Consider the following 16,125-nt stretch of genomic DNA (forward strand, 5'->3'; position numbering starts at 1 on the left):
CTCAATATTCCATGAAGCAGAACAGCCATAATGTTGGATATGATATCCTTGTTAGCCTTCAAATATACTAAACTATATCATTTTTGCACATGCAGAGTATTACACATCTATCCACATCTTTTTTGCTGTTTGTTGAATTACATATAAGAACTTATTTACATTTTTAAGAACACCATTAGAGCATAGGAAGAACCTTGGAAGCTGTCTTATAAGTGCACCACATACACACCTTACATTTTCCCCAAAGCATACTGGGAACTGTAATTTACCCCTCACAGAACTACAGTCCCCAGCTCCCTTACCGTTCCCAAGATTATTTAGTGGAGGGAATTGTGCTTTAAACGTGCAGTATGTACACAGCCTATGTCAGACCAGTGTTCCCTTTAGCTCTGCGTTCTCAACACTACCATGGAAGGGTGAATCTGATAGTTACAGTACAGCAAGACAATCAGGTTTGAGTTTATGACAAAATGCTGTGTTCAGTGAAGCCTTTCTCATTTCACCACAGACATAGTACTCAGGCATGAAATGCTATCTATTATCAACACTATACCTTTCATAATAAGAGTAATATAACAACAATGATCCTATGTTTTAACTTAATCTTTTCTCCATGAATCTCAAGAATTTGTCTGCTATGCCATTCTGTCTTACTACCCAGAACATTTTGTGATCCCTTTAGTTTGACCAGCTGTCTTTAGGATCATCTCCATCTTCTACAATTGGATTTTCATTTGGATCAGACTTCTCTTCTGAAGCAATAATCTATCTTACTTATGGCTTAATGAAATCTGATTCAAGGAAAATAACACATGGTTCATGTTGGGGGGGGGGTGCCCTCACACACTTTCTCTTTAAAGAGACATGTGGGGCTAAGTATTGTGTTTACCTGAGAGAGCACATGATCAGAAGAGTTATGAAAGTCCTTGTTACTAAATTATGATGGGCTCTTCTTGGCAAGATTGCTGACTTCACTATGGAGCAACTAAGAGGCATCACAAACATAGCCTTCCCTTGTTATAAAACACCTGCTGTGTTAAAGGAAACTGATATTTATCTGTGCACGCCAACCATTTCGATTCATCTTCCTGAAGTGCTTTAATTTGAGCAAATAAAAATGAAGCAATTTCTGAAACAGTACAAACTGCTAGGATCTATTTCACACACATTTACTTACTTTCTTTACTTAATACAATTTCAATTATGATTACACTGCAGTGTAAGTCCATACTGAATGTTCTCTTGGCCAATTTAATGTAAAATAAAAAAGACTTGCCAGCTGCTGCTTAAAATAATCAAATTTAACTAGCTGATTTTCCAAACTTGGAGAATCGGGAGCTTTTGTTTAGTCACAAACCACATTTATAATGTAGTAAATAAGGGAACACTCTGACCCAGCTAAGCATCTTAAATTATTAATTTCAATGGAAAAATGAAACGTGTCTAATACTCTGTGACTGGAAGCAAAGTGACTACTCTCCCCGTGTCTCTGCTTAAAAACATTTCAAAAGGCTGAAGTAAAAAACAAACAAAAAAGGCAAAGTACCTTCAGGTTACTTTGGGAAGAAATAAAGAGTTTTTCTTCTTGGAACTAGATCTAAGCAGCTAAATATTTTTACCTTCTTTCTTCCCTGAGGCTGGTTTCTTTTTACCTATGGCTACTGTATCTAGGCAAATTCCATGCATCTCAGCAACGAGTGTAGCCAAGCCAGTTTGTTCATCTCTATGAGATACTGTCAGCTACAGGAAAGCAAGAAGAATGCACAAACAAGGAAGTCCTGTTAAAAATAGCATCCGTATAATAATTTGCAAGTTGTGATTAAAGATTCAAAGAGCTGCATTCAGTGAGCGGTAGACTATTTTCCTCTCAGTTTCCAATGCCGTAACAAACTATGGCTAACATGAACCAGAAAATTGAGGAAGGAATCAGGAAGCAGGCAGAGGGGGTACACAAGCACATGTTGACAGTCAAAGCCATGTCTGAAGTAAGCCTAGGCCTGGAGGAAATATAAAGGTCATTTATCCCTGGAGACTAGAATTCAATAAACCAAACCCATAGAGAAACAAGTCTTAGCAATTTACTTGAGTTCACCTTATCCAAAATTCTGCCTCCAGTGTTGCCCAATAGTTTAAAACTGTTCATAGGCTATCCCCCAATCCCCCATATTGTTGCTATGGACCATACATTTAATCTTGTAACTATAACAATCATAGTTTCCCCCTGAAGAAACTTGGGAAATGTAGTTTAACAGTGCTGAGAATTGTTAAGAGACCCCTATTCCCCTCATGGAGTTGCAATTCCCAGCAGCCTTAATAAACTACAGTGAGACTGAATCAGGCAGAAGCTAGTGTAGAATAAATAAAATTGCCAGCACCTCCTTTCTCTGTGCTGCATTGAAGACCTAAGTGAAGATGTTAGGTGTGGGGTGATGTTAAACTAAAAGGGATGGTAAACAGCCATCAGAGTAGTGAGCAAGTAAACAAGTCACACGCACACAAAACAAGGTGAAAGAAAAGTGTTTTATTTATTTTTGAATACTGAGGAGGGTTCAGTTTTTTTCCACTGACGTTAGTGTGTATTAATATCATGTCAACACATAACATTTGTTTGCTTTAATATCTGTTTTCTAGAGTCCTATCCTACACTACATTCAGTTTATACTAGATTACCAGCAGGCTCAAATCTAGATTCCTGGTGAGAAAATCTTCTCCAATAAACGATTGTAATTTTTTCCATCCTTTCACTCACATCACTGATTAAATGACTTCCTTGAATATTATGCTTCTGCGTTATGAGCATTATCCTATTATGCTTCCGAGTTAAGTTCATGTGACAGAAAGCCAGGCTGGGACTGGGAGCATTCCCCATTTTTGCCTGATCACAACATCTAAAATGAAGTGAGTGGAAGGGTTCAGATCTACTTCATACTCACAGGCAAAACCATTTACACACACATATTATTAAACCAGATAGAACTCTACCTCTCTGCAACACTTGTCCATCTTAGCTTTAGCTTCATGCCTTCTTTTTCTTATCTCCTTTGCCATGATCTGGAAGGGGGGCATGGGCCATCCCTTCCTCAGGTATGAACACACTTATAGTTAAATCACTTGTCTCTGTGCCATACTGGTTTTTCACTATAAGGCTGTATCTCCCTGAGTCAGCTGTACTGACAGCCGTGATGGTGAAGCTTGCTTGTTTTCCTGATTCAAATTTCAGGATGATGTGATCATCTCCTGTCAGAAGCTTTTCATTCTTCATCCATGAAACTTCTGGAGCAGGGTTTCCCCAGACACTGCAAGTAAGATTAAGCGCCTGCAGGAAACACACAAAAGTTTTTGTAAACAGTTGCTATAAATAAGCATCCTGAATATGCTCTGTTTTCACATTACTTTCATAATAAAACAGACAGAAATATCTTTCTGTGTTACAAAAATCTGGTTCTGTTCTTAGGGAAGTGAATGAAGTCAACTAGTTTTACTGTAGCCCTTCAATATTTTACCGATTCTCCCTAATAGTTACTACCAACTACAACACATTCATTTCAAGTCAAAATTAAATGTTGCCATCACTTGAAATATTGGGTTCTTTATTAAGCAACAGTTCTCTTAGTTTTAAAAAGGTTGCTTTTATAGGAAAGGTCACAAAACTGATTGCAAATCAGACTTCTAAATCTAAAGAACAGCTAAGCACGTAATTAAGCTGCAATTAAAGTACATTCAAGCAGTTTCATCAGAATGGCTGAGCAGTTTTATTACTAATATAATATAATATAATATAATAATATCTGTACATCTGATTCCCTCGCTTTCAACCTGAAATCAATACCCCTTGACGTTTCTCCTCCCATCATGTGCCAGATTGGTGTTTCTATTCTAGTTAATTCAAACCACAGTTTCCTGTTACATTGAAATTGATTAGATCCATGTTTATTAACCTGGTTAGTACACTGCCATTAAACTATTGCAGTTTCCCAGTGCAGCTGTAATATGAAATGAGTTTAAACTAACTAGGATAGAAGAGCCAAAACTCGAAGATCAAAGTCCCACGACTCCCCTTTCTCTGAAATTAATGCACCCAAGTTAAGTGTGCTTGTTTAAAACACATCACTCAAAGTTTGTCCCTGAGACTCTGAAATATAGAGGGCTAGGAAAGGCCCCAGCTGAGTTAAAGGTTTTGCCAGATTAGTAATTGGACTATGAACACTGTTTAGTGGTATACCATTTGAAACTCCCTCATATAAAGAGAAATAAGAGCAAAGGTTCATAAGTGGAGTCAACAGTTGGCAAGGCAACAACCCAGCATGATTAATCCTTGCAAATTATAGGAATAAAGTGACGCTAAATTAACAGAAGCTTTATTCGTCATATTTACAGCACAGTTTGTTTTAATCTAAGTCACATTGTATGTTCAATGGGGCCTAATTCCATGAAAGTGTGTATAGGAATTGAAGTCTATCTTACAGGAATATGGGTTTGGTGGTTTTTTTGGTATTTTCCTTCAATTTATTATTAATCAGACTGGTCACTTCTAAGGGTCCTTAAACCAGGGATCAATAAGATAGATTGGCTGGCATATAAAGGTTTGCTTACATGTATGGCATGCATTTAAAGTCTGGGATAAATCAGTCCATGTGATGACCATAGCTCCACTAAATACTAATAATACAGGCTATATATTTTTGAATGCCTATATCAGTGCTTACATTATATAATGATGTTGTATATAGAGCATTTAGGAAAAAAATATTTTGGCCAAGGGGGAAAAAATCTGAAGTATAGCTGAAATTCGGAAAAGGCAGCATCTCAACCTGAGTTTTTCACAGGACAGGAAAAAATGTGTTTCCAATTTTCTTGCTGCATAAAAGCTCCCTGTCTGTAGTCTTGAATGCCAAATGTCAGGCTGAACTGAATTTTTATTACCCACTTACACAGCACTGAGAACACTGTTTCATTATGTAAGTGCTAGCATAACCAGAGCACAGCTAGCAAAGTAATGCACCTATATAAAACTATACAGTGCCAGCTATGAGATACACATCAGACAAGATGATAGCATTTTTCGATTGTACTGCTGCACAGCCTGAAAAATTCTCAATGAACTGATGAGGGCTAAGCTAGATGTGATACAGGAGACCAGTGACCAGAACGTCTGTCATGTTCTATGAAAATTAAAAGCATAAGAGAGACGGTGGAAACTGGATCAGACCTATAGTGCCCAGGGAGATGAACTAATTTTTCCTTCACTTATATTACCCCATGAATGGCTATTAGCCATGGTAGGATAAATATGTGGGTACCCATAAAATAAAGCAGAAGGAAAACATTTTATTTTCTACTTGTTTTTACTTTTAAAGTTTCATTAATATAATCTGTTCACTTGTTTTACATTGATTTTAATGGAAGATCCAGCCATTCTTCTGCTGCCTGTAACTATGGTGTTTGGTTCATTCAAATTGCATGACTTTCCATACCCTACTTATCTAGGCATCAGACCTGTCAAATTTCAGATATACAGGATAAAGGGTCCTCATTCTATTCACAATTTTAAAAGGTGCATAGACACAGCCACCTTAAATATCACCCTGTTTATATCCAAACTAAACAGAGCCTCCCAGTCTGTCAATTTCACTGATTTCCCCCTTTCTGTAGACTCCATCAATGCTAATCAATGCTCCCAAAGCAGTGAAAAGCAAATGTATGAATAAATGAACCAATTTTCAATTTTTATACTTTCAAGTTCTTATTTGAATAAAAATGAATGAACAAAAATGGGAGCGGGGTTCACTCATCGCACTTTAAAAATGAATGGGTATCTGTAAAAGTCAGGGCTGCCATATGTCCAGAATTTCCGGACACAGTTGGGATTTGTCCGCCAAAAATTGAGTCCAGGCGGAATTTTTTTAAATGTCTGGGGAAAACCCGGGCGTATGGCAGCCCTTATCAGAAGTGTTGTTGTTTTTGCCGATTTTCCTAAAAAAATAAATAGCTAAAACATAGCTCAACAACTTCAGCAACCATAGTATAAGTTAACACAGGGAGCAAAATAACAAGCTCTAAAATGTGCTTCTAACTGGGCATAAATTTTCTGCTGCTCATATAGGCCAAGAAATAACACTGGAAGCTCTCCTGGTGCCATGCAGTTCCTTGGTTTCTGATGCAGTCTATATTTGAAAGGCAAAACCTAGTCTAGACACATATTCCATCATGCACTTATTTTGACATGTTCCAATCAATGGAAAAATACTTATGTTGCAAGAGGAATTTATAATTATACACTCAGCAGTTTTTCTTCTGCTTTTCTCACCCTCCGCCAGGCTTCAACCTCATTTCCCACAGATCAGCAGCACTGGGCGTAGACTGGTGATAGGAAGCTAGGGTTGGTATATCTCATGAAAGGACTGAGGATACAATGTGGAGTGGGCAATGTGGAGGACAAAGCAGTTCATGTTACACTATTCCTTACACTGGAATCACTGAGCCAAATATATGCTATACTCCTGTGAGGCGCCTTTTTATTACAGGTTAAATAGCATACAAGTTGTGCTTTGCCTTTTAACACGTGTTCAGAATTGTTTATGGATTATAACTGGTATAATTTTGAATCGGGTGGCCAGAAGCAGTCACTTGTAGATGACTGTTGGAAGCAAACCCTAGTTTATTGATATGATATTGTTATCCAGAATCTTAAAAATGTAATGCTTACATATGACCATCTAAGTATTATTAATTTTTTGAGAATACATGAAATGAAACAAGATCACCAGGATATCTATTCTATCCCTTATGGTAAAATTCTATATAAAGCAGTTTATAGTTAACACCATTTGGACCAAAGCCTAATGTTAATAATTCTGGCATATTTAATTAAATGATAATGAGAAAGCATTTCTCTTAAATTATTTTAACTCCACCACAGAGAGAAACCATCCTCCCACCCTTATTGATTTTGCCACAGAATGAAAATCTTGGGCTTGATTTTCAGTGGCAGAGATCCAAATCCCAGAATACAAAGATTTATGTTAATTTAGGCCACAGTTTAAGTAGGGATGAATGTATAATTCTATTTCTGATCTATATACATTTTGCTTGAGTTCGTTCATAACTCTGTTCAGCTCCGTTACTGCATTTATCTGCTTTTGAAAAATCTATATAAAAATTGTGCTTAAATTATTATTTTATCACAATATTTAAATATATTACATATTTCAATAGATAATTTATCTCATTGTATGCCATTTGCAAATATATTTTTGTCCTAAAATACACATTTTAAATATATTTTGGTGTGTTTTTTAAGCCAAGTGCTGTATTACAAAATTTGAAGATATACGAAATTCTTATGATACATTCCAATCTAAATCTTAGTCTGGAAAGTTGATTAGGTCAGTTTGCATAGAAATTTACTGAAATCAATAAACTGTTAGGGTGATATCCAACTAAACAGTTCTGCTAAGTCCAAGCACTTTTGGCTGCACAATGGAGCTTCTCCTCCCTTTTCTTTCTCTGCACACCCTAGCAGAACTATTCATAGTCTTAAGCATACTTCTTTGTAAGTACATTCCACTGAAATATGTGAAACATATTTCCAAGCAAATGTCTTTAGGGCTAAGGTCCTAATATTAGAATTGATATTGGCCACAAGCAGGCTTATCCAATGACTTTGAACTACTATCCAGCCTGTCTTTATGTCTCTTTTTAAAAACATCTGAAGATCTGTGTCATCACACAGGAAGATTGTGCATGATTGGAAGAAGAGGATTTGAACTGCTGCAGTGGTGGCTCTTGTGCATAAAGTATGAATTTCTAAAGAGTCAGTTATTCATAAGTCATCCATTGAGTTGATTCATGCACCTTGAGCCCTAATACAAACATAAGCACACTCAAAGCCACTGAAATCAATGGGGTTAAGTAATCTTAAATCTATGTTGGATTGCGGCCTGAACCTTGGCTGGCACCCTCTTCAGTCTTCCATATCATGCTTAACAAATGAGTGCTCCGTAAATACATAAAGGTAGTCTGGCTACCATGGTGAAATTATGCACTGAGAGGATGAATGAAGAGTGCTGTCTCTTGATTAAAAGAAGCAAAGCTTGAGTGTTCTGAAGCTCTCCTTTCAGAAGGAGAAAGTTACAGAACTGTCTCTTCAGAAGTTTCAATTCATTTACTGTACCTTGCCTTCCTGGATGGTGACAACGTCGGGCAGCCCTCCAAGCACCCGGGCACGATCTGAAAATACATTAGCACATTTTTCTTTGTTGTCTGCAAAACAATCTCTGCCCTAGATTGCAATTCCCCTCTAGTGCCTTTCTTTTATCTACAAGCTGCCGGTGATGAATGCAAACTGAGAAGGATATTTGGTATTTCCACCTTGCTTTGCTCAAAGTGAAAGCAATGTGAAATTTACTTGGGATGTTGCATGGCTAATATTTGACTGCCAACCCCTGGCTCCATTAATGAAAGATGGACAGGTAGATCTTACAATGCCACAAGCTGAACAAAGAGGGTTCTCATCTGAAATGCCTAAATTTAAAAGCCAGTAATAGTGCAAGTAAAGGCTCAACAGGGACGCGGGTGGCGCTGTGGTCTAAACCACAAAGCCTTAGGGCTTGCCAATCAGAAGGTTGGTGGTTCAAATCCCTGCGACGGGGTGAGCTCCTGTTGTTCGGTCCCAGCTCCTGCCAACCTAGCAGTTCGAAAGCGCGTCAAAGTGCAAGTAGATAAATAGTGACTGCTCCGGCGGGAAGGTAAATGGCGTTTCTGTGCACTGCTCTGGTTCGCCAGAAGCGGTTTAGTCATGCTGGCCACATGACCCAGAAGCTGTCTTCAGTGGTCATTCACCACTGCTGGATTTCTTCACTTTTTGATAAAATGGGGCTTCCATCAGAAGCAGCAGGACCAAGTCCAGTTCTCAGGCTTTTCTTATTGGTCCTATAATAAATCTTAGCCTGTGCTCTCCTGTCCTGGTGTTATGCATTTTCCAAGCCCCACTTACCATCATAGGTAGCTGTCTTATGCTGAGGCAGACCATTAGTCTATCTATCCCAGTAATTTTCTACACTGGCAGTAGTTCTCCAGGGTTTCATACAGGAATCTTTTCCCAGACCTACCTAAAGATGCCAAGGGTTGAACCTGGAACCTTTTTATGGAAACCATGTGCAACAGCCTCCTCTGGTAGCTGCTACTGTCAAGGGTGGGGAAGTGTATAATGCTGCAACATCATGGCCATATTTAAGTTTTATTATGCATTATGACCGAGAGAGAAATTGACATGAGTCTGCCACTTTGTGGCTGACATGTGACAATTTAGTGTGTAGCATACAGTAGTTATATCTTTTATTACACAGACGGTGACCATTTTGTGCGCATCCAGCTGATGTGTCTGCCAATGTGCGGGTCCTTTCGGATCTGGAAGAGGGCAGAACGGAGGCAGAATGGGGAGAGAAACAGGGGTGAAGTGGGATATAACAGAGGCTTATGTGTGTTACGCCAGCATGTACGGGGGCCAGGTACGAAACCCCCACACAAAATCGTCACCACCTATAATTTCGCTGTAAGCTGTGCTGGGAACCCACTAAAGGGCAAAATATAAATACCATAAGTAGATAAATGGCATCAAAGTAGAATTTCATTCAAAGGCATACACATAAAAATACTGCTAGAAAAGTACAGTTGTGGGTGACAAACTGTTCCATTTTGTGGCTTGGCTACTTACAATGAATGTTGATTGATGGGCAATCAAGGCCAGCAAGGAATAAAAATCACCCCCATATGCTACGGTGCAGGCTAAGGGAAGCAGTTCTGCCCTTCTTGCACATGGTAGGCAAGAAGCAGTCTCTATAGGGCTGCTAAAGTGGGGCAGTGTGTGTGAGGGGAACACAGATAACTGCTTCATGACTAGTTCAGCCTGTCTGAATGCATGCTTGTGATCAACCTGTAGATTTCTAAACAGAAATACTCTCTTCAAAAGGAAGCTACATTGAAATTTCCTACTGGCAGTACGGCATCCTATTGATAGTCAAGGCAGACACCAACTGACAGTCCACTTACTTTTCTCTGCAATAGCCAATGCTCTGAAATTGAAAAAGACAAAAAAAGGCACCCTCAGTTTCGTTTGATGTTAAAAGTATGGAGACGGAATGCAGTTACTGTTTATATATTTCACATTACACACCCCCACACTCCCACACCGTTGAACTAAATCTGTCTGCAAATGATTCAATGTGATGATACAATTTCTCATAACATATCAGCATAGTTTTAATGATGTTTTTATACATATCATGTAAACACTCATAACAACACAGGACATAGATTTCTCTGTCTCCTAATGCTGAAACTAGTCTTGACCAATGGGAAAAATCACTTTTTTTTAATGCTAATGAAAGCTGAGCAATGGAATAACTTTCTGTCAAAAATCTGGGAGGGGGGGGACAATTAAAGTTCCCCAGACTGCCATACCTTCTTCTTCTTTGGGGAAGCCTTAGCTCCCAAGCTGGAGTCCTGGTCCTCAGCTCAACCCAGGACCTTTCCACAGCAACATTTGGCAGCCACCTACCCCCCTCCCTTATATCCCCCTGCACTTCTCTCCACCAGAACCTGACTTGCGAGTGGGTATAAAGTCCAGGCTGCTTCCTCCTCTCCTTCCACAGTGGGAAATCCTCTCAAACACCTGGGCTGCTGATGCTCTGTTCTCTCCCCCCTCCCCCATTTCTCTCTAAGTGGTCATGATGAGTGAGAGTGTGCTAGACAGCCAGATGCCACTGCAACTGTCACTTCTGGTCATGCTTACTTCTAGCAATGTCGTGGGTGCCAGCAGTGGCCATCTCTGAGCCCCCCACTTTCTACAACAGAACCCCCATTATCCTCTTTAGATTGTATCTTCCATGAATTATACTTACTTTAACCTCTGGAATTCAGCAAAGGCTTCATCAAAGGCTTAAAAAAAGAGAACAGGATTAAGTTAATAGTTTTTATAAATATAATTTGTGTGGTTATTTCTTTATTGAGTTTTCTTTGGATTTGGTGGTTGGCTGACAGAAAACGAACCATGGTTAACCTTCTGGAATGGCTATGGATGTGACAAAAAAGAAAAGAAAAACCATGGTGGAGCATTATGGGGAAATCAGGACACTGTTGTGTACTGCCTTTTATTATTTTAATGATGCAAATTATTGTTGACTCTTCCTTGGATTTCTCCTGGTGCTTTAAGTACCTCTGTAAGGAGGGGGAAAGCACAATATTTTTAAAATGAAATATTAACAAACAAAAACTTATCAGCCATAAACTCCACTGCCTAGTATGCTCTTGAGGTACTCCCAATGGGTCACTTACTAGTGAGACTCAGATTGTAGTCTGAAGCTCATGTTGTGAGGAGTCCAGCAGGCCTATGAGCTCTAACTCAGCCTATTGGGAGTTACATTGAGAATCATATAACCAGAAGAGTAAGAGCCATTGTCACTGCCACTCAGAATAATTTTTCTCAGTTTCTGCATTAAAAAATAGAAGGTATGATAAAGAAAGAGGAATCTATCTACCTTGCCCAGAAAGATCCACTGTCTTTGTGTGTCCAGTTTTGCCATCAAAGAGCTCCAATATATATCTTCCCTTGTCATTGGGTGTTGGCTCATTAATTTGCAACCAGATTTGCTCCCCAGTAACACCAGTCTTAACTCTTTCTGTATACTTCATTTTAACATCACTGGGAAAAGAAGAACAAGGAAACCAAGTTGAGACACAAGTTTTAGATAAATTCTATTAAAGATAATGGCCTGTCAAAGTAACATTTCTGTGCTAGCTCTATTTTCTTTCAGTAAGAGACAATGCCATATGCTTCAAAGGAGTTTTCCCCAATATGACTTCAAAGGATTGTCTTCAGTCTACAGCAGCTGTGCCTGTCAAACTTGAACCTCAGCACATATTCCCTTGCAGGAATATCAACGCTAAAGCAGGAGTTATGATTAAAGGTTAGCATTTAAACTATCACAGTGGTATTGACTGTGTGCACTTAAAACTAACTGTGGGGTGCTAAAAGCTGCTCTGCCTAACACAGGCTCTCTCCAAGGCTCTCCTGCTTCATGCACCTTCTGGGTACTTTCTAGCCATTCAGAAAGCATCCACTGCTCATGACGTCAGCAATCTCCCTATAAAAGGAAGGCACAGACCAAGTGTAGGGAACTGTTTTCAGCTGATGGGCCAGACACTCCAAACCCTCAATACCTGCTGATCATAAATTTTCAAGTTATCAGGTGATGTTTGCAGTTATTACATAATATGTAACTGGTAAGGGAGTTGTGCAAGACCACAAGTTTACTTTCCCAAACCAACAACACAGTAAAAATTAGAAGCAACCATTTGCATACCTCTCTAAACAAGATGCAAATGCAGTTGAAGAAGACCTAGCACTAGTATTGCCCCCAAAATTTATTCTGTTGTTGATTTTATATCTTTAATAATGTGCTTTATTCTTGTGGAATGTGTTTTGTTTGTGTGAAGCTTTGCAAATCTTTTTTTATATATATAAAAGGTGTTGTAGAAGTCAAATAAATAAGCAAATGCATAACCTAGGTGTGACACTTTCTGAGGTAGCAGTCCTAAGAACGCTTACTTGATTGCAAGTCCTATTGAGTTCAGAGGGAGGTATTTTGCTGCATAAATGTGTATTGGGACATGCTGTGTCTGATCTCACCGAGGATCACTTGCTTGGCCTTTGGATCCCTGGAGTTGTCTGAGGCTGATCACATATCATCTGCATATCTGAGCCACAGCCACAGCACAGCATGTATACAAAAAAATTGGTTGCATTAAGCTGATTCAAAGCCAGTGTGGAGTTATGCAGCCCTCTGGATGTGCCCTAAATTTAAATGTGTATAGAATGTTCCTGTTGAATGAGATCTTAATTACTGTACTGGCAAGAGCTCACACACTTACTTGTGTGACCAGCTCACTCTCAGATCTTCCAAGTAGTAGCTAACAAATGAATATAATCTGATGCCTTCTTCTGTGCTCTGGATTTTCAGTTCTGTTGCAGATAAAGCTGAAAATATAACACATATTTTTGTAGTCTTACGGTCTTTCATGGAGTAGTACAAATGAGTCATTCATCAGAAGAGGAGGGAATTAAATACTCACCAATCACTTTGCATACTTCCGTCATCAAATCTGCAAAAGCTGTGGAAACAAATCCAGAGACTGAAACTAAGTGTTCCCAGATCAGACATGCCTGGTTGTAGCTGAATGCTGCCCTGAAGTTCCCCGGCTAATCTGGAGCATTCCTGCAAGTAGATTCCTGCAGGAAATCTGAGTTGCCTTTTAAAATGTGCTGCAAAGATTCTTAAGGAGTTTGCATGTTTCCTTCATGGTTTTAATGTCATGCTAAACCCCTTTGTTTCTGTTTGGTATTATTGTACTTCAAAAGAACATCCCTTTATAAAAGAGACAGGTTTTGAAACTTGTGCAGTTTATGCCTAACAAAGAAGTCTTCTTTAGGATTCACTTAACTACAAAGTAATTCAAGTGACTGCTTAGGGAAGCATCACTGGGGGATAGAGGAAGCAATATTTAAGCTGTGCCCCAACAGAGTATGGTGACATTGCCTCTTGTATCTTGCAATCCAAGATGTAAATAGGAAGACAGGAAAGTGCCTTATACTAGGCGAGACCACAGATCCATCTAGTTTGTATTGTTTATCTGGCAGAGAGTCTCTAGGGGTTCAGACAGAAGTCTTTCCCAGCCCCACTTGGAGACACCAGGGACCTTCTGCATGCAAAGGACCACAAAGCTATGGTCCTCCTGGGCATCCTTATGTAGTCCCTGAGGGTATCAAAACAGCTTAGGCTCCCCCTAGTTTCCTTCTAGAGACAGAAATCACAATTGCAAAACAGAAAGGGTTCACTAACATGAAATGAATTTAGAAAAGAGCTGGATAAAATAAACGATTAGTTTAAAAAAAGGAATTCCTGGCTCCACAAACTGAACATTGAAGATCATCATCACCATCAGAGCTTTCTTTCAGCCTGAACTCACCAGAACTCAGTTCTGGCACCTCTCAGGTGGGCACCACTGCCATTATAAAAGAACAAGGGAGGTTTTCATGGTGAGTTCTGGCACCTCTTTTTCTAGAAAACAGCACTGATGACCACAATCTGGTTTTATACCACCCTTCCTTTCATAGGAGCACAGTCCACTAAGGAACTACACTGAAATAATGGAGGACTGGGATGTACAATCAGAAAACTCTTCTGGAAATTTTTAAAAAACTGTTTTGCTGCTGATTCCTTGTGAAATTAAGGCCACAATCTTACACACAATTACTTAGAAATAAGTCAGATTGAATCCACAGGTGCTTATTTCCAAGTAAACAGAAACAGCACAATTTTACACGTTATTCTCACCTGTGTCCAGAAGCTTCAATATGCTCTTGTCCTTCCCTCTGTCATCCTTCAGTATTACTTCATATATACCAGCATCTTTCTTAGAAAACTGTGAACAAAATAAAATCAAGCAGTAGCAACACCTTTTCATCTCTGGAAGCACTGCCCATTTAGGAAATCTGTCACATCTGAAGTGGAAGCATCAAGGGAGAAGGGGACCACTCACCTCTGTTATCAGCAGAGTACATACGCCATCCTTAAAGTCATGTTCTTCATCAACCATTATCTCTCTTTCATCTTTGTACCAAACAATGTGCGTTTCTTTCTTGATATTGGCTACCTAAAATGAAAGTATGCTAATGTACTTTCTTTTATATAGAAAACATGCATCAAACAGCCTGCTTTGGGTAGCAAAACATGAACAAACAATGCAGAAAGTAGATAAAGATTCTTCAAACCATTTGTTCACTCGGTTCTTGGTCTTGAGGCCAAAAACAAGCATCCTATATCTACTATCCACTATATATTTTGGAAAGTTGTTTGTTCAACTTTAAGACATCATAACCAAATTTGTAATGTGATTTCAAAGTACAGATCAATATTTGAGAAGGCAATACAGCAGTACCTTGGTTCTCAAACAGCTTAGTTGTCGAACAAATCGGCTCCCGAATGGCGCAAACCCGGAAGTAAGTGTTCCTGTTTGCAAACGTTTTTCGGAATCCGAATGTGCGACATGGCTTCCAGTCGGAAGCCACACCTTGGTTTTTGAATGGATTAAATTCGAGAACCAAGGTACCACTGTACTGGATCTGTGATAGCGGCCATTAGGTTTGTGATCAGTGTACAATCCTGGATTCTGTAAATGCACCCAAGAGCCAGCTGACCACTAATAGATCTTGTGTTTGCGACTTGTGCTTCTTTTTTCACAAACTACCCAAACTGTAGCTGTTTCTTACCTTGCATTTCAGTAACACATTGCATTCAGGGGTAACTTCCCATCCCAGATACTCAACAAAATGTGGACCTGTTTGAAATGATATGCAAAATAAATCCTCTCAGAAATTATGAAACAGACAGAATCAAATAATTTTTTTCATACTGCTCTCTTTTTTATATATTCTCTAGATTTGTTGTTGTTGCGCTACAAGAGCTGAGCACAAACAGCCCCTCAAAATTCCTCGCCCAATTTGTGGGAAGATGAAGCGTGGGGACCATTATACAGAAGTTCTGCAGGAGGAGGAGAAATTCTTGGGGGTGGGGCACACCATTAACTGTAGCATTACAGTTAATACAGCTCCTTTCTCTTCCCCTAAGGATTTGTTGCTGCTGCCGCCACTATAAGTGGCAACTGTGCTGGCACTCTGGCCTCCCTTTTGTACCCTCCACAATAGGGATAGGAGGATCTGTCAATTTCATTTCTTTCAGTTTCACATTTTCCCAATCTTAAATTCTTCTTTTTTTCCATATTTCTGTAGCGAGTTGTTTTTCTTTAAATCCTTATGGGAATTCTTCAGCATTCTAGTGCAAATTTCTCCTAATAAATACATTTTTGTATGCAGTTTTGACTAATATTTTGCATATATTCTTCTAATATAATAGATTTGGGTACCATATTGTTTGCCCCATAGGACGCACCACCCCATAGGATGCACCTATTTTTTTTGGGGGGGGGGGGAATAAAGAAAAAAAAAATATTTCCCCCCTAGGCGCGGGGCTGGTGCAGGGGAAGCCCGAGCTTCCCCTGACTCCAGCC

At 39.2% G+C, this 16,125-nt stretch overlaps 1 protein-coding gene across 2 annotated transcripts in view; it reads right to left on the bottom strand.

Moving 5' to 3' along the window:
- Positions 1-2,507: 2,507 nt before the first annotated feature.
- The window catches only part of MYOM1 (myomesin 1), a 67,170-nt gene continuing 53,552 nt past the window's right edge, over positions 2,508-16,125 (bottom strand). For both annotated transcript variants that reach the window (XM_083450009.1, XM_083450008.1), the window contains 10 exons: positions 15,329-15,396; positions 14,599-14,712; positions 14,394-14,481; positions 13,132-13,170; positions 12,931-13,036; positions 11,538-11,701; positions 10,902-10,938; positions 10,051-10,073; positions 8,174-8,229; positions 2,508-3,316 (listed from right to left, as the gene is read on the bottom strand). In XM_083450009.1, coding sequence (XP_083306135.1) covers positions 3,017-3,316; positions 8,174-8,229; positions 10,051-10,073; positions 10,902-10,938; positions 11,538-11,701; positions 12,931-13,036; positions 13,132-13,170; positions 14,394-14,481; positions 14,599-14,712; positions 15,329-15,396 — 995 coding nt within the window. In that variant the 3' untranslated portion in view covers positions 2,508-3,016. The remainder of the gene's footprint in view (positions 3,317-8,173; positions 8,230-10,050; positions 10,074-10,901; positions 10,939-11,537; positions 11,702-12,930; positions 13,037-13,131; positions 13,171-14,393; positions 14,482-14,598; positions 14,713-15,328; positions 15,397-16,125) is intronic.

Source organism: Podarcis tiliguerta, assembly GCF_965153285.1.
Source record: "Podarcis tiliguerta genome assembly, chromosome: 7".
Lineage (NCBI taxonomy): Eukaryota > Metazoa > Chordata > Lepidosauria > Squamata > Lacertidae > Podarcis > Podarcis tiliguerta.